Raw genomic sequence first — 25602 nt, 5'->3', positions numbered from 1 at the left:
ATCAGAAAGATTATGAAATTTTTTTTGCATCCTGTACGACGAAGAGGAAGCAAGCTACTGACAAAGAAGTTGATAAAACAAAGCAAGCTACTGACAAACAAGTTGATAAAACAGGACTATCAATAGTCTCGCCTGAAGTCATCTTTTCGTAAGTTCTATGGTCGATACAACGACCTTGTCAGCAAATACAATCCTCCGCTGGGTCGCATGCTGACTGACGTTTTTCATACTAATTGTTAGACCATAATTAATCACCAAATTGTCTACGGACTTTTCCGATTTTTCCCGATTACGACAAAGAGCACACGGCGGGTGTGACCGGTCAGCAGAGTATGCTCACTCCTCCTAGGCACCTGATCCTACCTCTATCTATTTGGAGGTCCGTGTTGCTCTGCTTTGAAATTATAATTTTGTATTTCGTTTTATGGATTTTTGAGATGGTCCACGGTTGGTTATAATTGTCAATTTTTCATTTAGCGAAAAACCAATGGAAGCCGTAATCACGGTACTTGTATTTACATGTACATGTGACTGACTCACTACACCTTGGAATAGTGTCTCAAATCAACAGAAATTTTCTTTATTAGAAAAAAAAGAAGATGCAAAAGTAGCATAATGCATCAGAAGTATATACATGTGAGTCAAATAGGCGAAAATATATACAATTTTGTATTTAAACACTTATAATTTCAAAAGATCAATGAAATTGAAATAAATAAAACGCATGCAAATTTAAACTAGTTATCTGCGGTTCACAAGCCCGAAACTCATGCACAGATACCGGTATGTTTTTACAACACAGGTAGACCTACTTCTCGCGTAAATATGCATGGCGTCGCGTTTAACATTTCGACGTCTTGCTAAAAATGGAACAGTTTTTAGCATAAATTTCATGATATATATATGTTTAAGTCACATATATAAGTTATATACTATTGGATTTGATAAATTCAAGGCTTTTTAAAATGTTTTGTGCCGTGCATATTTGAAACACGGCAAATTTCGGCCAACAACGTCCCTTGTTCTTTATTTTTCATTGTTTTCTTTTTTAATTACTGAATGACTTCGCAACAGTAGCACCACCTGCACAGATTTCTAAACACACTTGTGCAGACCTGGCAATTTGTTGCCGATGCAATTGTAAAATCGCGATATATAAAGTTAAGGAAGCTGTGCATACATTTTGTAAATGAAATATCGTCTTTAGATAATAAAGCTATATAATATGTGGTTTAAGAATTATTCATGGTAAAGAATCAATTATTTCTACACAAGTGCAGAGTTATTTCCCGCCATATGTCGACGATAGAAGAGACGTAACTGAATTGAACAATCAATTTGTGGCAATGTAAGTGTGTCTGTGTGTGTGTTTGCTATAAAATATGAAAAACTATATACATATACATACATATATTTCTTTACAAGTTCGGTGTTTATAACTTCAAAATCAACTGAACAAAGTGAAAATTCCAGTAATTTCAAAGTCAGATACCTTGTCGGGATACTGGATAACCAATTTTTATTCTTGTTTACAGCGGGGGTCATTTTTTACGGGGTCATTTTTCTTCACGTTTAACATGAAGAAAAATGACCCCGGGTCTTTTTTCTTCAGAAAAATCCAATTATTCTACAGCAAGGGGGGTCATTATTATACGTCGAAAAATGGCCCCCGGTCATTATTCTACGGGGGATTATAAATTGTTTATAATTAAATGTTAACATTAAAGGTCCGGCCGGACCCTTTTACGGAGCGGACCTTTAATTATACGACAACGGCCGAAAACAAAAGAGAGATATTTGATTGGCGCAGAACTTTAAACCAGCCAATGAAAAAGTGGGTAACGTTCTAATTAATTTGCTCCCTCTTCTCAACCCCCTATATTTAACATGATCTAACTAACACAAGATAGATTTTCACATAATTCATTGTATAAAAAGGGTCCATTTTTATATGTTTAGGGGTATCATACTTCCTCTTAAAAAATGCAAGCCAAAAAAACCCATTTTTTTAACATGTAAATGTCGGGCCCTGCCAAATTTTAGACCATAAAAACTGAGGTCATGCGAAAAAGTGAGGGCCAAAAAAAAGTGGTAAGCCAAACCCAGCTCGAATAAATCAACACATGGCAAGGTTTTATAGAATGTCTGAAAATCCCCTGTGCATGGCATTTAAATACATAAATAAAAAAGGGCTGTAATCCATAAAAACTAATCCTATTGAATCCAATCGAATCTGAAGTTGATCGATTTTTCCAGTCATTTTCTTGTGAAAACTATGGATCCGCTCGCTATACAATGTCTATCGTTAATTATCTAGACAGCATCGCCTAGGTAGTACGTTGCGTCTAAAAATATCTGCAGCTTGGAGTAGTCAGTGATACAGGGAGAATGAACGACTGGAATCTCTATACCAAATAATGGTAAGTTATCTTAGACTTGCCATTTTTATTATTCTAGGGGATCGCAATTATTTATCCTCTTCTTCGATCCCTTCACGTATCTCTATCCCCATCCCCTTGCGTCGATGGGGTAGGGTCTATGGGGTGAGGGTTGGAGTAGCTGTGGGGTTGTGTGTTGGAAGTTTCGTGTGTGGGTCAGCATGGCAATGATCGAGAGACGTGTACTAAATATATAGTAAATATAAGGCGACATCATTATTTTGCTTTGTTCTTTAAATAATATTTTAATTCGGAAACTTAAAAGCACAGCTTAAAATCATAAGATATAAACAATATGCCTCTTGTTGCATGCCGCCCTGAGTCAAACTTAACCTAATAGTATGTGCTTTGTATACGCTCATGACATGTTTATAAATTTCAGATTACGTTTCCACATTCTACGCTTGGTTTTACGTAATCTATTACTCTTTCATGCATGGCATTACGTTTGCAGCATTTGATTTAATGATTCTTGACTGCTGCTAATGTTCTCTGCGGGATTTTATAGGATAACGTACACACTTGTAACTTTCTTTCCACTGTATATTTACTTTCTGTTTGTTAATTGCTCGCTAAGTCGCCCGAGGAGTAGGGGGTAAAAACGTGACCAATAACATCCGCCTTTTTAAGAGGGAATGGAATCAGAGAGAATTTAAAACCAGCTGACACTTCGTTTTCCTTCTGAGATTTTATTTTTCATTAATTATAATTATACTGATTTCTTCTGTGCAATGCGTAAAATAATTTATGATTAAGTTGATGTATTTTGTTTTCTGTATCAGTTACCTTTGTGAAGAACATACAGAATTGTTATTTCGTTTTCCCCTTTTTAAATTGGTATTTTTTTTTAATTGGTAATTTTGTGTGTGTTTTAACGTAAATCATATTGCAAAATAGTAGACAAAATCATGATGTGAAACAAGATAACGCAAGCGTTGTCACAGAGAGCAAGCTTGTATCTCGTTATTTTAAAACATCTTTAATTAGTAAGTCAGAGGGGTCAGAGGTCAGCGAGCCGGTAAGTCGCCTTACAAGTGAGCTCCGGTGAATTGTAAGGTTTTTGATATTTTTTCGACAGTTTTAATCATTTTCTGTTCTAGAAACTGATCATACCACTCTTCAAGAACATAAGACTGTGTGATTGGGGGGGGGGGGGGGGTGTTACACCTCGTAGAAATAATAACTTAATTCTAAAAAAAAAAATTTGTGAACGGTCTGTGACTGATATAGTGAGTTCGACTCACCTGTAATCAACGATAAGGAGGACCTGTGTAGTGTGTCTCGTTTAGACTGACTTTTGACTGTTTTTTGGGGTTTTTTTTTTGGTATATGTTTTTGTGAATGAGCCCAGTACTCAATGTCCAGTTGCTTATTTTTCTGAAATCGTGAATTGTCTAAAATGTCGGAAAGTGAAACCTCGAAATTATACTGGCGGAGTCACTCAGTAACATACGAGGTAGCTGACGATCATGCAATAACAATGGCTTCTTTACTCTCGCTACTTATTAAGATGAAAACAAAACTCTCAAACATTGAACTTAAAAATGATTCCCTGGAATGAAAACTCACAGAAATAGAAAGGCTAAATTTATCACAAAACTCTACTAAAGGCGCCATTACCAGCCTTGAAGGACGTTACACATCTCTAGATACAGAAGTGAAACAGGTGAAAACATTTCCAAGTGAATAAGAATCCAGTGCAAAGGCTTTCGGTAACATTTTTGATTCAGTCAAGCAGACTTCTAAAACTAACAAAAACGAAATACTCAACCACAAAAAGGTTTTAGAACAACACTCTGAAAACCATTAAAAACAGAAATCAGAGTAGATTGAGACTTTAAAACGATGACAGATATTAGCGATGAGATTAAGAACTCCGTCATAGATCTAAAGGCACTAATTTACAATATGCTTGTTGGGAAACGCAGGTATTTGCTAATTATAGCTACGTGTAATTCATTAAATTATTTATTTAAAAATAAATTTGTTAAATGAATGTCAAACTTCATCATCGATATCACATACATGTAGTTATTACTAGCACAATCATTTAAAAGTTTGATATACGATGATTATTCTAAACTTTAGGTACAGTGACTGCACGGACTAACGTCAAACTTCCGAATAGTTATTGACGGCAAACCTTTGGCTGAGTCGGTCGTCAACATGGCAATATGAAACAGATGAGTGATTCTTTATAGACCTAGTCACCTCTGCGAATGTTATTGTCATTTAAATTTTAGATCACGTGGTTTTTTTTTACCCTTTCAGTTTCGCAGTAAAAATCGTGCCTCGTGTTTATGGTCTATTTTAGAGAATCTAGGTACTTGTAGTCAAATATGAATTCTAGAGGTTTATTGATTTTAAACTTTATCTTTATTAACTGCTGGATAAAATGTGTTCTAGAAATAAATGTAACAATACAAAAAAAGGTTTTTATTCTGTTGCGACAATTAACATGCATAGTAGAGACCCCTCCTAAGAATTAATTTTCGATCCGCGCCTGACCTACTAATAACATCAGTAGTGAAACAGACTACTATTTTATGCAGAATGTTCCTTGAAAATGGCTCGATACACTAAGTTTTTATACAAAACATTCACCCATTATTTAAAAAAAAACAACATGGTATTGCACACCACAAGCATCAAACATGGCTATGATTTTATTAAGCAACCCAATGTTTATATTATCAACCACTCTTCACGTGGTTTAAACGAACGATATCTCTGTTCTGAATATCATCGTTTAATTTAAAAAACCGCTAGATGGTGAAATAGGACATACATCTTAAAAGATGTTGATGTTTTAGCATAAATCCAAGTAGGATATGATCGACCAGTACTTACGTATTTTGAGAATATTATCCAAACACTTATACTTCCGCTCGAAATTTCACAGGAACTGAACAAATCTCGGTGAAGTCTCGTGAACTTTCATTCGAACAACTCTAGATTTATTACATGCTTAGCAACGATAAAGAAAACATTCCGAACACGTTCGCAGGGGTGTAGTGGAGAAAAAACTTAGTGAATGTAAAATATGTGTCCTGAAACCTGATGAATTTTAGGTCTATATGCATATTCATACGAAGATAATTTTCGATATATTTTTATATCTACCGACTATTTTCTCATAAAAATGATAATTATAACAAATGCTCATCATTAAAAAAACAAAACCAAAAAGTTTTACTCGGCAAAACATCCCTAGTTACCACTTTATCGCACACCATTGAACGATTATGTTAACAATACATGCATACCAAGGAAAGAGTAATTGCTGAAACAACATGACAGTTTTAATATGATATATTTTAACCAACAGAAAAGTTTTTTTAAAAAGATGCACGTGTACATATTATGTATACATACATGAAAGTCATTTGCATGCATGGAAGTCAGAGACACCAAGAATAAGGTACTCTATAAACAAATACTATTCGTCTTTAGTAATTGCCAAAGAAGCTTAAAAGATAAATATTACTGGTAATTTAAATATAGAAATGTCGCAATCACAACTCAGTGATTGAATTTAACAAAATAGTTGGCAATGTACACGTGCACTATTTTGCTTTTTATTCAGAACTTTCAATTCACTTTTCGTCCGTCTGAAATTGCAACTTCTCGGGAATTTCCGACAACCGGAAAAACAACGGGCTTATCGGAAAGGCCCGAAAAAAATGCAATAGTGGGAATACATCTAGCCTCCATGTAAGTCGTTTTATCGTTGTATGTTGTCAATATATAAACATATTTTTTCATGTATTGTTTAACTGAAAATTTGTTACAAAATAAGTATTAAATTATAATTTTTTCTTTTAAATAAGGCACGGCAATTTGGCCTTAAAAGTAATACATACAATACCTGTTTTTTTTAAACATTAAAATACCAATCCTTAAAAACCAAAGATGAAAAATATTTAATATTCCAAGTGTTTATATGTACATGTATTTAAACATCTTCAAATCTTTTAAATAAAACTGTAACAATTCTTAGTCTTTTTATGCCATGATATTACAATAGCCTACATGTAGAATTCCCCACCACCACGATGGCACGATGCTACATTGTTATATTTTGTGAGGGGGAAAGAGGGGTTCACATCTGGGTTGGGTGGGTGCAAATGTAATAAAACTACCCAAGGGACTTGATTTTGTTGGACCATTGACCTCTGAACATTACTGACTCAGTGATAGTTTTTACAATATCTGAAGGGGAATTCTTTTGTAAAATTTGCGAAGATTTTACCCGTTGTGTTAGCATGTTGCTCTTTTTTTCATTTTTAGCTCACCTGAGCTGAAAGCTGAAGTGAGTTTTCAGATCACATTTTGTCTGTTGTCGTCCGTCTGCTTGTCCGTCTGTAAACTTGTTCTTATACATGAAATAAATAACTAGTAATACCTTTTTCGAATTATTGAATGGGTCGTTAGACCAAAATCTAAACCCCAGTGGCGTAGCGTCCATTAAGGCAAAAAGGCGAATTCCTACATATAATTTTGTAAAGCAAATCTTAAATCTGTGTAGATTTAAATCTAAAACAAAGCTGACTTTAACTCTGACTTCCCGGTTCATTTACAGAGAAGCCATCAGATTCTTTTTAGAAGCAAAAAAAAAGCGTCAATTAATATAACAGTAAACATGCGACTGCATTGCGAAAGCACAGGTGCTTGAGGACAGGATCGACCCCACCAAGATTAAAGACCCCCGGGACTTTTTTATTTATTTTTTTTATTAAATTATCCTTTTATGACATATTTCTAATCTAATTTATACATTCATTGCCCCAAATTACCTAAAACAAATACTTTTAAAAAATCAGACCCTCTACATATATGTAATACAAGAAGGTTGCTAACTTCGTCTGCCAGTCGAGAGGCCCTGCCGATGAATATTTGTTGAAATGTACCATCAAACTACATCTACCAGTAAAAACGGTGACCTCATGTCGTAGCCCGATAATTCCCTTTGCTGAATATCTGCATGCCATGCCCGTGTAAATACATTTATTAGGTAAATAGGACAAGTTTCAGTGACAAGTTGCAAGTCTTTTAAAGAACCGATCCATCTAGAACCAACGGAAGCAAGGTTTTATCGCAAGGAAGACAACTTCGAGAAATTTATGAAATTTGATGGCAAACTGGAAAAAAGTACAATTCATAAGAAGTATGAATTCTAATCAAGCCGCGAACACTTTTTTATCGTCTTGGGAACTGGAAAATCTAAAAGAAGGCACTCATACTGAGTGTATTACAATGGAAGACATAAAAGAGAAAAAAAAAATTATGTTACGAGTTATCTTCCTTGCGATAAACCCTTATTTCCGTTGGTTCTAGATGGACGAAGTTAGCAACCCTCTTGTATTATATGTACAGAGGAACTGATTTTTTTTCAAAAATGTTTGTTTTATGTAATTTTGGGCAATGGATGAATAGATTAGATTAAAAATATGTCATAAAAGGATAATTTAATGAAAAAGAAAAATAAAGTCCCTTGGGTCTATATATTGGGGCGGGGGTGGGGGGTGGGGGGTGGGGGTGGGGGGGGGGGTCGATCCTGTCCTCAAGCACCTATGTGCGAAAGTGTTAACTCTAATCCACGGAAAGCTGAATTTGAAGGGTTTTTTTTCACAAAAAACCTAAATCTCTTAGCAAAATATATATATATATTCGATAGGTAAGTTAAAACGTTTACTTTTGCGATTTTACTGAAATTTATGAAAATGCAACTTTCTAAACAATTCATACCATGTGGTCTGTTCTATTGATTTTAACGTCATGCCTGTGTGCAATAAAATAGAATATTTTTTTTCGATTAAAGGGGTGAAATCATGTGTATGTGGCGTATCAATTATGAAAAAGAAGTTGATATAGATGTACACTATACGTGCACGGCCGTAGCGCAATGGAGTCATATCTGAAATGACTATCAACTTTTTTTTTTATCAAAGTTTTTTTTTTTTTTGGTCAGAGTGAACTCGCCAAATTTCAAGTTATGAAAAAATTAAATTACAGAAAATATTATAATATCTTGAAGATGACAACATAATGTTCAGTCTTGATCCATATTAAACCCACCAACTCTCAACTGTCAAGCTGCTTCTCTCCCAATACCTTTTGATAAACTACTTGTACCCAGATTTATAGAAGAATACACATTTTCTCTGAAGAACAGAGCAAGATATTCAATTACATCCCATCTGTGTAGCTACAAAATCACACAGTTCAAAAGACAATTTATGGGATAACCGAAACGAAAAAAAAATAATAGTCTTATATTTACAGTCAGTGTATATTTCCCCTTGTGTTTGCATTGGACATCTGCGACGTTCAATTTTCTATGAATACACTTTGCTAATCCACGCGCGGTATTCAATTTGTCTGCGCCGCTTGGTGTGTCATAGGACCGACGACATCCAAAAATAAGCATTCAATGCTTAAATATACTATAAAAAATATATTTTGCCCAATATAACTGCAAAATTGGTGCGCTACAACCGTGGCGTACGGTTGTTGGTTTTGTTTACAGAATACATGCAGAGTAGGTTATGGATACGGTGAATGAACGATTTCTCTTAAATTTCATTAACGAAAAACAGATTCTATTTGATTATAATTACGAAATGAATAGACTGAGAACAGGAAATAAAATATTTCAAATTTACATGATAGTCCCTAAAAAAATACATAACAAATTTGTTAAAACTAAAAAAGTGTCTGCTTTCAGAAGTGGTAATTTTGGAGGTCCCCTACCCCCATCCCTTTGCGACCCACTCATGCACCTACCCCCTTCGGCGCTACGCTCGTCACCGACCCTTTCGGCCTCAATTTTTGCGTACACATATACTGGGATCTACATGCATTTTACTACATTGTCCAAATAGTTTGTATTATGGATCCATTAAGTTGATTTTATCATACATGTACTAGTACCTGTGCGATGTGGCCCATGGGTCTCTTGTTGATGCTAAGAATGGTTAATATGGGTAATTCTAATGCTTTTTCAAATTTGCAGCTCAAATCATAAGCAAGACATATAGTTTGAAATTCTTTGTTTTGTAAACAAAGCTTGAACCTTGTTATTGTTTACATATGTGTTTTATTGGTAGAAATTTCAATCAAATGCTGCTGTCTTCTGTTGATTATACTATTCATGAACACGTTGAGACAGTTTACCTTATTTGTCATTTTGTCAAAGTAATGGTTATTACTTAATTTAGTACAGAATTTGTAAACAAATACATGTATAAGACTCGAGCTTTGTTTACATAACAACGAATTCTTACCTATGTATCTGTCTTATAACCTTTACTTCTAACAAACAAATTGTGGTCAATCATTCAAAATGGGCAAGGAAACCATTTTAAACATTGAAAATAAAATTTTGATTCAAAATTGTGTCTTAGACCGTTTTAAAAACCGTAAAAAGCAATTATCCAATTATAAAATCTCTAACTACTAGTATCTTGTATTCATATATTTTATAGATACATCATTTTTGCTTTTAATTAACATATAATTTGAACACACTATATGCTTTTAGTGAATAACAGGTTCAATCATCTCATTTTTCAAAGAAGTAGTTTATGTTGCGTCATCCTTTACTGTGTGCACAGGCCAACACCATTTCCGGTGTAAGTGATTGCATATAAAAAAAAATTCGATTTATTACAATTATTTTCTTCTATAGAAAATGTAGCATATGATTCGTGAAATTTTCATTGAATTGGAAGTATGAATATTCCATATCATAATTCTTTGTGGTCATAGAAAAAAAACTACCTGCAGGTGTGTAGTTCCCAGCCTCCCAGTCTGAAAAACTTGAATGGAGGGCCTGGGAGCTACAGTTCCGTACGTGTTAAGTTACAATTTACGGCGCATAAAAAATTCGCTAGCTAGCGCTACATTGTACATAATTTGCTCAAAAATAAGATTAATCAATCAAAAACCAACGCAATTTCTAGTGCGCTGAAAATTGCAACTTTTCATTGCCTGCAGCAATTAAGAAAATTCTTTTACGAATATAAAATGAATACCCGATAGTATTTTTTCTGACTTATCTAAAATTAATTCAGTCGACCATTACCGCCCAGATGAGCGATTTTGGTATGGAGGGTAATCGTGTTGAAATATCCAGATATGTAAACTTGTATATCTGAATACGCAATCATGCGTAATTCTGATCGTGTAACCTATAAAAATCGGGCATAAACAATCCGGAGTTCCTACAATGCACTTTTGGAGCTTAAAAGGTTCCTAGACTCGATTTGATATGAATATACACTGTATCAGTCTCTCTACACCCTGGGGGCTTCGAATACTCCGGTGTGTTAATCTATTTTTAGAAAAAAAGGTATACTGCAAAACCTACACCCATCCTTGTCGGTTTATGCATTAAATTGATCTGTCCAGACAGAAATATTTTGACTTTCATGTTACATCAATGATTAATTTTCTGCAAACGCTCTTGCACATATGCACAATGCAAGAACAAAAGGTTATTTATTTATTTGTACATGTACGTGTACATGCGCGTGTAACAGAATTAGGTGCTAAATTTAACCCCAACGAATTCAGGTTTTTTTTCTCTCTCCCCACAGGGACCAAGCCCGTTTTAACATTAATTTCAATGTAACTATATTTACCATAGTTACATTGAAATTAATGTTAAAACGGGCTTGGCCCCTGTGTCTCTCCCTCTCGAACAACTGACGGCAAAGTATCTTTAGTTTTCTGAGCATAAGTTAATAATTTGTCCCTGTTATTTGCCGATTCCTCTTTTTTTTTTATTATTGTGCAACTCTAAAAAGTAAATCTCTACCTACACCTGCCCACGTTGAAGAAAAAATGTTTTAAAGAGTTCAGTGCAAGTTCTGATTTTTTTTAAGAACTGGAATAGATAAAATAACAATTTCAGAATATACCGGCAGCTCCTTATGAACAATATTTTGTGTATATTTATAAAAAATGCAAACAATATTCGTAAAAAGTGAAGATTTATTTCAATGTAACATTAATTTTATTTCGACTGATCCCACCCCGCTGAAAAAATAAACATTGGATATGCGCCTGTCACTGGAACCCTCGTATATATGTTTTGGAAGAAGTAAAACCAATCTCGAATTTTTGTTTCGTGAACAGTAAAAAAAAAGTCCAACCAAATACAAACAACCAAGACATGCAATGTCATTTGTAATTATCCACCAAATGCAGAAAAAATACTTAATAAGTTCATTCACCCACAGGCACCAGACGTTCTTAACTTTTCTCTAAATAAAAAAAAATATATCATTTTAGTACAAGGATTTTTTTTAAGAGAAAAAAATTAAAACGTCACGAGTCTTTGATTTCACAATGAGCTTACACGTCTGTAATGAATACTTGTTCTTTGTCATTATTGATACTAAGTTGTCGTATATGATAAGAAAACCGAATCTCGGTCGTGCGCGGGACGTCATAAATCACTGGCTGCCCGTACAACTCCATCGCGAACTAGTAGTAGTAGAAGTATACACAAAGGCACGGAGACCTTTACGTTGTCGTATTGTTAATCAGTGCAGTGATTGTCGTTTGTCCACATACGGAATGTTAAATTAGCAGGTAACAACATTGTGAGCGACAGAAAGATGCAGGTAAATAAAAAATAATTCATTTTTCGTTATGGTGCGGGCGATGTTTTTTTTATATTACACCGTCAAAGTAATCGCTATATTTATGAACAGTTTTTTTTTCATAGATTTTGTTAAATGGTAATCTCTGTCCCAATTAATTGATTAATTGACGTTTATTCTTTCGAGATATCGGACAGGAAAAGGTCCAAGTTCAAGTTCAAGTTCATTTATTCGCTCAAAACCATTTCAAGCACATGGAACATGAGGACAAAAATAACATTAAAATATACATATAAATTGGTCAGAGGTAAACATATATTAATATAAAGGTTATAGAGTTAGGAAAAGTTATACAAAGTGAAACTCATGGAGGACAGACTACCTCGTATATCTTTGTTATAAAAATACACAATTTTCTCAGCAATTTCATGTTACATGTTGTCATAAGATACGAAAATTTTAACACATTAGGTCTAGCTGAAAATTTTTTGTCTATAAACTTGTTCCGGACTTGTGATATTGCATCACATTCTAAAATATAATGAAATTCATCGGCTATACGTTTTGTATTACAGAGAGGACAACATCTTTCATTTAATGGAATACCCTCCCATCTTCCCAGTTCAACTGGTAGATGGTGATTTGAAGTACGAAATTTACCAAGAATTTTTCTGTATTTCAGGGGTAAAATATCTAAATATTTTTCATATCCAAAATTTGTTTTAAAATTTTTATTTATTACCCCTTTTGATGAATTATTTATATCAGCATGCCACTTTTGAATAAATTGATCTTGTAATCTCTGTTTAACTGCCGCTGAAACCCATTTTTGGTTAACAATATTTAAAAACTGACTATGCCAAACATTTGATAAACCACATGAGTTAAAAACATGACGAATACAATCAATTCAAGGGTTAGTACTGGTTGTATTTTCAGTCTGATTCAACAAGTACCGGTATAATATATTTATAATGCTAGTAATAGTATGAGAAATTAATTTACACCAGTATGATACCATTCTAGTAAATACAATTACAGATAAAGGAAAACGACCTGTTTCTCCGTAAACCATATAGTTTGGAGTACTACTTTTTAAACATAAAATGTGCTTTAAAAACTTTAGGTGAACACGTTCAATACTATCAAGTTTTTCAAAACCCCATACTTCGCAACCATACAGCAATACAGGTACAACCATTTTATTAAAGAGTTCTAACTGACATGTAACTGGTAGATTAAATTGTCTAATTTTTCTAATGACACCATACATTGCTTTTTGGGCTTGGTCACATAAATGTTTTTTGGCTTTTAAAAAAGAGCCAGTTCTTGAGAATATAATGCCAAGGTACTTAAATTCTTTAACAATTTCTAAAACTCTATCGTTAAAATAAAAAACTCTTTTACACATTCGTCCTTTGGAAAAAATTAATACTTTTGTTTTATCTATATTAACATTTAATTTCCACTCTTTACAATAACATTCAAACTCATTCAGTGCGTTCTGCAAATCATCGCCAGATTCCGCCAAGATAACAGTATCGTCTGCATAAAGAAGTACAAGCAGTTTTATATATATACATAATTCATTTTCTATTGATGTGGTAAAACTTTGCAGACCAGCAATATTTTTTTCAACAAGATAATTTTCTAAATCATTTATGTACAATAAAAACAAAAATGGAGACAAATTTTCACCTTGGCGGACTCCAACATTACAAGAAAAAAAGTCGGATACCGTGCCATTCATCTTGATGAGTGATTTAATACCTTTATACATATTTGTAATATATTTAAAACATTTACCATTAATACCATAATTTAAGAGCTTGCACCATAAACCATTTCTCCAAACTGTGTCAAACGCCTGTTTGAAATCTATAAAAGCACAGAACAGTTTTTTCTTACATTTCATCAACGTATTGGATAAAAATTGTAAAGTAAGAATGTGGTCTAAAGTAGAAAAACCTTATCTGAAACCCGCTTGGTTATTATGGATCAGTTCTGTCTCTTCCGAATACAATTCTAATTAAAATGGACGTAAATAATTTACCCAAACAGCTTAGTAACGTAATGGGTCGGTAGTTTTCAGGAGAAGTGGGATCACCCTTGTTCTTATAAATAGGTTTAATAATACCAACTAGCCATTCCTCTGGTACTAGCCCACTATCAAATACAGCATTAAAAAACAACTTATAAATTGGTAGGAATGTATTTAAAGTAAAGGCAATATGCTCATTAACAATATTATCATAGCCGGGAGCTTTACCATTTTTGAGTTTCTTTACAGCGTTGGTTATTTCCGACTCATTAATTTCGCAGTTCAGTAATTCGTTAGAGCTTCCATCTACCTGAGGTTCGTGAAGAGTATCGCTATCAGCGGACAGACTACCTTCATTGATATTTTTAAAGAAATCAAACATATCTTTGATATTTACCGGGCTCTTAGAATCCCTTTTTGAGGAGTTCAGGATATTCCAAAAATCTTTTGTATTTGTTGATCGCAATTGCAGAAGTTTACGGGTTATACCAGTATTGTATGTTTTTACAGCATTATCCATGGCCTTTTTATAAATTTTACTTTTTTCTTTAAGTTTATTTTTGTTAACGTTAAGGCAAGGACGGGGTGGTGGGGCGAATATTTGTTACTTTTATAAACATGTACTCTATAATGCTGACCACAGACAATGTTTTGTGTAAATGGATCTTAATTTTTTCTACAATGACAACGTACAGTATTCTGTCAATTCATCTGCGAATTTTTAACTTCCCTTCTTGAAATTGTCCCGAGTGCTTGTTAATTAAGACGTCACACTTTAATGTAATTAACATTTTCTTTTAAAAAAAAAACGAATTATAAAATTTATGCGCATCAGTGATTACGCGTGGAAGCATATAATCGTGTCTTTAATTAAGGAAATGATATGTTGTAAACTTAACGGCACGGTGACACAGACTGTATAATGCATTTCTACCAGGACATTGTATAGTTGTACGGCGAAAAACTAAGACACACACGTGCATTCGTACACAATAAACGTCAATGAATATATAACAGTATAGGTAACTCTCACCAAGTTAACTCTACGCAATACAATAAATAAACAAAAAAATGTTTTTTTTATAAATCACCCGGGGGGGGGGGGGTGAATAAAAATTGGTTATCCTGTATTAAAGATATTTTGGACAAAGTGGTCTATCCTATATATATGGCACCAGCAAAACACTATTGATGTTAAATGGCTGATAGTATTGTTAAACAAAATTTAAAGCACCAGTTTGTTCAACATTGGAGTTATTTTTTGTATATATATCTTATATTAAACTCACATTGCCATCTCCCAATAGAAGCTGGCAAACGGAAGAACATATCAAGCTTGATGAGAAATGTAACTTGTGTGAAGCCAATCAGAATGGCGATGAATATCACTGTATTTTGGAATGTAATGCTTTACTTTCACTAAGGAAAAAGCTATTTAATTGACAGCCATTATCTTAGGAACCCTAATACATTAAAATTTAGATTACTTATGTGACCATCAAATCCCGCAACTCTTCAAAAAATATGTACACTTTTAAGGTACGTTCCTGATTTGGATTTGGTCAGCGCCCCTTGATTATCACTTTGGAGTGTACAAGTATTTCTTATTGTAAATAATCCTACCTTTTCTATATCCTTGTGTGTGTGTGGATATATATATATATATATATATATATATATATATATATATATATATATATATATATATATATATATATATATATATATATATATTACTTTTCTTTATATCATGTAACATAATACATAATACATATTTAAGTGAAATAAATGAGCTTAAAACTTGGACTTGGGCCCAGGTGTCGGACAATATTGATCTTTGATTGTTCTATCAATAACACAGACACCATAATTTGTATCTCTTGGAGATTTGCCGTATAAACATGCCCTAGGAAACATTACTTAATCAAATCGAAAAACACCCCCAAGTTTTTATTTTTTTACTGCAATCCATTAGAATTATGATGATATATTATGATACTCTGACATCGTCGCTATCCGACGATAATTAATATTATGAGCGTGTCCAAAATCTGTTCAATATCAGTTAGAAGAGAACGCAATTGTTTGAATGCCAGATGCATCTGAGAAGATATTATTCATCAAAACAATTCGGACGAAGAATTAAAAACAAATTCAATGTAATTGGCGAAGAGGCACGTAAAGGGGAAACACATCATATGGGGATATTGAGGGAAGCATGTGTGGATCGGAGAACAGATAATTAACACTCAGTATATCAGGATAAAGCGTTTGGCAGAAATAATAAGTAAGCAGGATGTGGTTGATATATGGGGACAAGTAATGAAAAAGATAAGAAATGTATATTATTTGAACAATCAATTTTAGTCTAATGGGATAATTTAAAGTATTAGATAAAAAACTGGCACAAATCTGCAAAAGGTATAGTCAAAATAGATCTAGAGAAAGAAACTAGGAGTATTATAGAGTTGAAACCCTTTTACAAAGATTGTCACAAAGTATTGATGATGGTAATTGTATAAACATCGAAACATATGAAAAAATATAACTGATTTATGTGAATATAAAAATGAAAAATGTTCAGGTGTCTTACGAAGGTCTAAGGCACAGTAAGCGAATAAATCAGATAAGTGTACTAAATATTTCTTGAATTTAGAAAAAAGCAGACAAGAATGAAAAAATAAAAGAATTGTTTTAGATGAAAAAGGTGAAGTTTAGAGAACTGCAGACTATTTAAGAATGCAATATCATTTTTATTTCAAGTTGTATTCATGTTAAACTCTAGAATATGAAAGTAAAAATTGGTTGTTGTCTTTAGTCAATACAAAACTTGATACATGTAAAAGTGATGTTGACATGTGTGATGAAAATATTGATGTTAAAGAATTAGAACAAGCTATTAAAGAAATTGGCAGCAATAAAATTCCTGGTTCTGATAGTTTGACTCTTGAATTTTTTTAACTTTTTTTTTTACCACAGTTTAAAAATGTATTGTCCAGTTTAGAAATAAAAAGAAAAAACATTGTCACCTTCTATGAAAATGGGTGCTTGTATTGTAACAAAAAGGAAGGTGATAAAAGATTCTTAAATACCTGAAGACTAATTAGTTAGTCTATTAAATGTTGTTTACAAAATTATTGCAAGAATGATGTCAAATGGACTGGGGCATGTTTTACCAAATATATTTTCTGATGGACAGACATTTTGTATTGTTGGAAAAGATATTGCAGAGACGTTAGCAAGTATAAGAGATATGACAGATATAGATGAAATGAAAGGTTACATTTTGAAAATTATCTGATAGAGTTCTTCATGAAAATTTCTTATCGGTGTTAAAAGTATTAGGTATAGAAGATTATTTAAGAAAATGGGTGAAAATATTTTATAGAGGTATTTATAGCAGTGTTATAGGTAATGGCCATCTTACAAAAAAATTCCAATCATAAACTCGGTAAGACAGGTTGTCCAATATCTGCTTTATTTGAATACTGCTCAGAACCTCAAATTTGTGCAATTAAATGAAATACTTATTTCAAGGGTATAAATATTTCTTTTTCCGATAGAACTGATTTTTTAACATGCAGATGATACAACAATATCAGTTTGTGATTAAAGGTTTTTGTTGTTGTTGAGATATTTAATATTTTTGAATTGTATAGAAGAGCTACAATTTCAAGGTGTAGTGATTTCGATTCTAATATTATAATGTTTAATTCTAAGATTTTGAGAAAAAGGCTTTATTTTTCTTCATTTAATTTTTCGATGGGCCTTACCTGAAGACACATTCTCGCGCCGTCTTTCTAATATTATGAAAGTTTGAGACAAGCGCTATATTTTTCTTGATTTTATTTTTTGATAGGCCTTACCTGAAGACATATTCTCGCGCCATCTTTAATCTCACATACATTTCAAACAGAATGAATAGACGCGTGCTGATAATCGTCTCCCTGCTGGGGATATCCATATTATTGTTCTACAAAGGTGGCTTATTCCAAATGGCCGGTCCCAAAATGGTAGAGCAGGGTAAGTTAAAGGGGCATGGTCACGATTTTGGTCAACTCTTATTTCTATGTTTTTATCATTTACAATGCTTTAGAAATGCATTTTTAATGATCAAATTAAATTTGAGAGTCATTCGTAGAGTAATAAGTAAGGTACAGGGCTCACAATTCTTTGTCATGTAAACAAGGCTCGTGCCCTGTTTTTGTTTACATAGGTTCAATATTACAGTAAAAAAAATCTTTTTCCAGCTTATTTGTCTATCTTTTATTTATTTATTACCTTTAACACATTCGTTTAAGGTTTAAAACTGAAATTTTTACTTCAACGTTCAAAATGTAAACAAAACGCTTTGTTTACATAACGAAGAATTTCAAGCTCTGTAACTCGCTTATAACTCAACAAATGACACTCAAATTTCGGTTGCCTTTTAAATATGCCTTTCTGAAGCATTGTAAATATTAAAATCGGAAAAATAATTTTTCACCAAAATCGTGACCATGCCCCTTTAAAGGAAGTTTGTTAGACGAGTCTATACATGTTCTTCCAGATAAAGAAAAGATTTTTTGAATTAAATTTAAACTATAAATACATCTAATGTTAAACAAAAGAAAATAAAATCCATTTGAATGCAAGGGAATTTTATATTTGTGATGCATTTAGTAATTTCAGGCTGTATTTAGTCTAGGATGTTGATCAACAACACTTCAAAATCAAATTGAGAGTTAAAATATCGATAAAATTTGATAATTTACAAAACAACCACCTTTGTATTTTATTGTAGAAAGTGGAAACAAAATCAATGTGGTGCTATTTACGCCGAAAACAACACAGTCTCCACCGAAAATCGAACTTATTCCTGAAAAAGTTAAAAAATACAATTTTACAAAAAGCAAAAAGAGACCATTGCAAGAAAAGCTTCAGCCAGTAGATATCGCTGATTGGACAATATTGGCCGAAATGCCAACTTACAAACAACCGAAAAGAGTGCTACAATCTGATTGGTGGAAAGCCGCCGCATTTTTAGAAATGTTCGTGCATTGGGTATTTATTATATTAGGTGCTCAAAAACCACAATGTGTTATGGAAAAAAATCTACCATTATTGTGTACTGTTCGACTATTATATCTACTTTGAATACTTTAAAAAAAAAAAGTCAATTGGCTTCAAAATAAATCTATTTATCTTCCTTTGTATTTGCATATTTAATTTCTCCATTACAAATTAAAGAAAAATGAATAGTAAAATGTTATAATCGATTTTCATTCATAACATGGTTAAGTTATTTAAAGTCAGACGACACGTTCCTCAAAAATCTTTTTTGTATCTCCTCGTAATAAAGAGTTCCAATAAAAATATTAATTTTCTAATTACTTTAAAAATGATCAAAATTTACTTGGATTTGGTTATATGTCTAGATGGTCGAGTGGTGAGAACCGTGGCCGCTCACTGCCAAAAGCGTATAGGTTCTAGAGGTCATGAGTTCAAAGCCCCGCCGTGGCGGAGATATTGTTCTAATATAGTGAATTTTGCTGTGCTGTAGATGTATTTATTTTTATATCAGCAATTCAAGTGTATTTTCAAGAAGATTATATAGGATATTGCATACTCTAGTATTTTGCAGAAATGCCTGGTAAGGTAATTTTTTGCAAGAAAGCTTGTCAAAATAGTAGTAAACCATTAACAAATTCCTGGAAAAAGTTATCTAAAATTGAGGAACGTGTCGTCTTACCTTAGAATAAAAAAGTTTTTAATTAAAACGTGTACCTTATAAAGATTTCGAACAGTATATATTACATGCTTTTAAAAGAGAGACTAAACTAGTCTGTCTCAAAGTATGGAATACGTTCTCAAATTTCGAAATATTGTACTCTTTTTTGTTCTCTCGTAAGTTTTAAAAAAAGGACTATTTTCAGTTTTGAAGCTTTCAATTTCAGAGATTTTAAAAAAAGACCTAAAGATTTACGGTGCAGAAAACAAAAGTCGGTGGGAAACTGGTTTTTGTGCCAAGACGAGCCTTATAAAGTAAAGGAGCCATGTCTCGTATACTCATTTGGGTAAGTGAAAGACATGGGAATAAAGTACTTCAGTCTAGTAAGGTACTAATGAGAATTAAGTACTGGTACTTAATTTGATAATTGGATGACTCAGAACACGCTTTGTTTATAAACTTATTCAGTTAAGAGGATGAGTGGAATCTTCTTTGAGTTAAAAGCAAGACAAACAACAAATTCTTTAAATAGCTCTTGCAAAGACCGATGAAATGACAAACTAAGTAGACAAACAAGGCAGAGATGTTAATGCTTGCAAGTGTCTCAAAGAAAAAAATATGGAATATTTTCGATTAAGGAGTATTTACATATATATGGTTAAATTCAAATCCTGGTTTTAAGAAATTTTGGGGGTATAAAAAATGTACATGTATATAAATCTGTGAATATTTTTTTTTAGGGCAATCAGTATGATCATAATATGGTTTAAAGTATTCCTTTGCAATATGCTTCTCATATTATTATAATATTAACTGTTGATTATTCCTTTGTATTTGAGAGCATATAGACAATAATAATAAACATATAAGTATAAAATATCTCTGTTAATGTTTTAGCAGGGACTACCATTTCCTTGATAAGAAATAAATGTTGGAACAAAATTATAAAGGACACGGAACTTGAATCGTTTAAATTCTATTACAGCATAGGCAATGACTTTAGCTTTGATGACGCCATGGCAAAACTTGGCTGTGAAGTGCATTCTTTCGATCCAAGGTAAGTACGCAATCAATTGTCCATACCAACACTTGTAAGTCCTAAAAACATTCCTCTTTTGCATTATGTGCCTACTTCCTACCAACAAGTATATATACACTCTTACAGCCTAAAAATAAGCTGAAAAAAACAATGACAAAATTTAGAAATGCGTAACTCTGACACTTAAGTGAAAAATGTTTATCATTCAAATTGGCCCTGAAGACGAAAGTGAGTGTATATATAGAAGTAATTGCGTTAGATGGTGGGAAAATAGGCTGATTATATGTTACGTTTGGTAATGTGCACATGTTGTAGTTTAGTCGACCAAAGGCAACAATTTGTCCTGTTACGACCACATCGATCGGTAACGGCTTTGTGTCAACTATTCTGGAAAGATTCACTCTATCGAACTAATTTCGCAATGACACTATAAAGCTATTTTGTCACAATCATTAATTTATGCGTATTAATATGCACAGAAAGAGAGAAAGAGAGATAGAGAGACATAGAGAGTGTTCAGAAGTCTTGTGAAACTTTTATTTATCACAAATTTAATACTAATTCAACAAGGAGCCCCCCTCTTTCTCCAAATTAAATGTATATTTTAAATTGAAAACATATTGGCTTTTTTGGTGTATTTTTCAGATGATTCCAGTCTTACATCTGTAAATAATAAATATCCATTCTGCCATTTTTCTTCTGTGAATCATATTTAATGTTTAATAAATGTTTATTTGATGACACATTCCCAACTGAATGTAATAGGCCATCGACGTACATTATGCACAGATCTTAAATATTAATTGCTCTTTTGACGTGATTTTCGAATATTTGCATATTACAATAGAATGTTAAAAGTTTCGTTTCGGTTTTATATCTTTCTTTTTTTTGACATTAAAACTTTATAATTTAAAGAATTTAAAACTATTTATAACAATTTATTTAGTTTTTAAATCTTTGAATTCTAACACTTTAACGTACATGTACTACATGTATCTTTGCAGAACAATCACGCATGAATATATTGACCCCATTATAAATGGGATCCCTATGTTGTACTTTAACTGGGTCATAATATTTCTAAAGGGCATGATCACTATTTTGTTCAAAATTTATTTTCCGTTTTTAAATTAATGTTCTAGAAAGGCATTTCTAATAGTAACCCAAAAGTTTAGTGTCAATCTATCAATCATAAGTGAGATTCAGAGGTCCCAATATTCAAAATGAGTCAACTAAAACAACTTCCTTACGTAAATTTACGTTGATTTTTTTAAATTGATAAAATGTCTTATCAAGATAATAAGAGGACATCTCCACGACCTACAATTTTCAGATAAAAAAGGGTCATACCTTATATAATACGCTTCAAGCTTTATGAGTCTTGTGAATACTTATAATAACAAAAGCACATCATCTGTGATTATGGAAACATGACTTGATTTTTGATTTAGAATAAGTAGATTTAAATGCTTTATTATTTTTCAGCATGGATATGCCTGAGCACGTGAGAAATACAAGTGTAGTATTCCATCCTATTGGACTCAGCACCAGCGTGATCAAGGACTTTAATCCACGTCACGATATCTACGTCATACAGGATCAGAGCTGGACCATGATGGACCTCCTCAGCATCATGGAAATGCTAGGTCACAAAAACGTAAGTCTGGAGGTTCATAATTGGACGGAAGCTCGTGTATAGCTCTAAACAACGACTCAGACAATGGTTTGGAGTCCGTCGTTTTAATTCCCAATTTAAAAAAAACCCAGGGAGATGGTCAAGGGTCGTATGCACGTAGTTTGTGACGATTTTTGGTAATAGTCAATTAGTGTCTAACTTTTGAAATTGCTTAAGTGTACATTTAGCCTAATTAATGAATGGTTATTTTTGGATCTCGTAGGTCTTACATGTATAACACACCAAGGCTGTGCAGACGAATTGAATACCAATTTGTCTTCACCGCTTGGTGTGTTATAGGACCGACGAGATCCAAAAATAAGCGTTCAATATTTATATAGACATTCATATTGGTGTTTATTTGTATGACGTTATTGTGAATCGTTGCTTTAAAGCCATTATATATTCTTTTAGTCAGGGATATGAAACATACATGGAACAGCCATATCAACATGTTACTGGTATCTAGTTCGCGTCCGCGACTAAACATATTTCCAGAAACCTTGTAGAGAAAATCGTTTTATTAACGAGTAGATATCATTAAATGATTATTTTTCATAAGTACATATTAAATTTGGTTATGTGAGTTTGAACGTTTCATTTAATTTTGTACAATAATAAATGTACTCAAAACGCGTGATGGCGTTTATATTTGTGCTCATGGCGTATAGATTGGTTAAGAGTTTTCACAGGAAATTAAACGTCGCAGATTTACAATGCAAACATAAGGGGAAATATACACTGAATGTTAACATCATAATTTAGAAAATATTTGTAAGTAAACTTCTAGCAATTAGAGAGAAACGGAGGAAGCGAAGCGACCGAGTCATATATATACCATCTCTGTACAGAACACATTAGTACACATGAAATTACCAGTATTGTTTATTAAATCTCGGCACCATCTCAATATAAAAGAATCAAAAGAAAATTTTATTGTAAAACTAGTAGGGAGATGACATGCCACGGTTTCTGATATTGTAGTCATTATTCTGACAATATGCAGGATTTGGTGGTGCATGGACTACGTTTGGAATGTTATAACACTTGCAGAATGTTTTTACATATTTTTCTTTTCATTTGTGTTAATGATTTTTCTTTACAAAATCGAAATGAAATATATATTATCTAATTTATTTATTTTTTAAAAATTTGTTATTTTTTCATTTTAATGGGTTTTTTTTTTTTAAATCAATTAAATCATAATTGATATATTATGTACACGAATATATTTACATTAACATGTTTATTGATAACGTTCCAGAGAGTGCTGGACTACTTGAAGATAGACGTAGAGGGACACGAATGGTCTGTGATTGATTATTTACTAAAAAATGGAATCACCTCCAGAATCAGACATTTCTCCCTGGAGTATCATATTTTCCCAGACTGGCCGGATAAAGCCAGATATCCAGATTTACTTAAAACCTATAAAAGACTAAAAGAGACCGGTTTTTACAAATATTTCACCGGCATACACCCATTAAATCATACTCCCAAAAAATTCAACATTCAAGCTGATGTTTGTTATGTAAACATTAAATTTCAAAGCTGACAAAACTGTGATTGTGTTGTTGTTTATTATTGTTTAGTTTTTTTTTGTCAATCTTTTTGTTACGAAGTTTTAAGTTTATTTATTCTCTCAAACTATACAAAGATGGTACATGAGGTACAAAACAAATACTAAACGTTACGTGGCGGCCGAGTAGGACGTGTACACAAAAAAAAAGAAACAAAAAAGAGGAAAAAAGTGTACATGTAGATAAAAAGAATACCAGGGGGTGTATATACATATAAACAAACATGAAACATAAGGATTTTTGGAGGGCAGAGTGTGACTTGATTAAAAAAAGAAAAAGAAATACAGAGTTTTCTTTAAGTGTTTCTACATTTATTCAGGGGATAATTTCTTTAATTTTTAAACATTTGGTCTGATACAGGAACTTTGCAGGAACTTAGAAGTGATAAATGATGATTTTGCATTCTGATAAATAATCATTATTTATCAGAATGCAAAATCATCATTTATCAATTTTAAATATAAGGAAAGAGTTCCTGCAAAGTTCCTGTATCAGACCAAATATCATTATGATATTCATCTGCAATCTATGTTCATTATAAAGTTTACATAACCTTTCATTATGAGGAATATTTGACCATCTGCCGGGCTCTGTTGGGAGGCATGATTAGTTGTGCAAAATTTACAAAATACATCGCTAAAATGTTTTGGTAATTTTTTATATATGTTTCTAGACCAAGGTTTGTCTTTAAAATCATGTCAAGAATATCATTAATTTTGATGACTGGAAAATATCACTGGACCATTTTTAAATGAACTGGTACCGTAATCCTTGTTTAATCAAATTTTCATTTTACATTTTGTCAGTTTCATTGTCATAAAAAAGCACTCGAAAGCAGGGGCTTTTAACAATATCAGAGTCTATGTGCACAGGTATTTATATATCGTATAACGGGTATTTTTTACGTGCTGCTAATTTTTACAAGTTTTATAAATCTGTAAAAATTAAACGCGTAAATTTTCACAGAAGTAAAAAAACACCGCACGTAAATTTTCTACATCGTACGTATGAGAGTAATGTTCATGACCTTCAGCTCAGTCCCTGACGGCTGTACATGTAGGTATATTTGAGCGTTGCGTTTTTGGGCACGTGGTGATAACAGTTCAGATCTTTCTATTCAGTATTTTTTAAAACTACGTATAATGCCACGTTAGTAGCTAAATGTCTTTTTTGGTTGGGAGAGAAAGAAAAAGAGAGAGAAATTTTTTTTGAAATAGAGTTGTCTTTCTTTTTTTCCGGGTAAATCGAACTGAGACGAGCACATGGTGTACATCAATGATGATACCCAGATAAATAGGAATAAGTAAAGTGTATATCACATAAAATAAAGGTAAATGTATAAACACGACTAGTTTCTCCATTGATCATACAGGAATTTTACACGTAAGAATCTAGTAAGATTATTTATGAAAATGAACAAAAACTCAAGTTTTCACTTACGATGAAAATTAATCGCAAGACTTTTTGTGAGGCTACAGTTTCTCCATAAACTATTTAGGAAGGTGTGG

General features: G+C 32.6%; 1 protein-coding gene across 5 annotated transcripts; it reads left to right on the top strand.

The window, feature by feature from the left end:
- Positions 1-2238: 2238 nt before the first annotated feature.
- LOC128156169 (probable methyltransferase-like protein 24) lies at positions 2239-24080 on the top strand. Of its 5 annotated transcripts, XM_052818202.1 has the most exons (9): positions 2239-2420; positions 6025-6152; positions 12625-12696; positions 17950-18113; positions 18874-19120; positions 20027-20146; positions 20786-20857; positions 22325-22496; positions 23779-24080. In XM_052818202.1, exons 1-9 carry the CDS (start codon positions 2418-2420, stop codon positions 24067-24069), a joined length of 1269 nt encoding a protein of 422 aa, XP_052674162.1. In that variant the 5' UTR covers positions 2239-2417; the 3' UTR covers positions 24070-24080. The 5 variants fall into 5 exon arrangements, with proteins under 5 accessions (XP_052674162.1, XP_052674163.1, XP_052674166.1 ...); XM_052818203.1 differs by lacking the exon at positions 12625-12696 and having other exon boundaries at positions 2241-2420; XM_052818206.1 differs by lacking the exons at positions 6025-6152; positions 12625-12696 and having other exon boundaries at positions 2248-2420; positions 18007-18113.
- The last annotated feature ends 1522 nt before the right edge of the window (positions 24081-25602 follow it).

The sequence above is a fragment of the Crassostrea angulata genome, chromosome 7 (genome assembly GCF_025612915.1).
Source record: "Crassostrea angulata isolate pt1a10 chromosome 7, ASM2561291v2, whole genome shotgun sequence".
In the NCBI taxonomy this organism is placed as follows: Eukaryota; Metazoa; Mollusca; class Bivalvia; order Ostreida; family Ostreidae; genus Magallana; species Magallana angulata.
The sequence above is the reverse complement of the archived record's forward strand: the minus strand, read 5'-3'. Positions and strand labels throughout refer to the sequence as shown.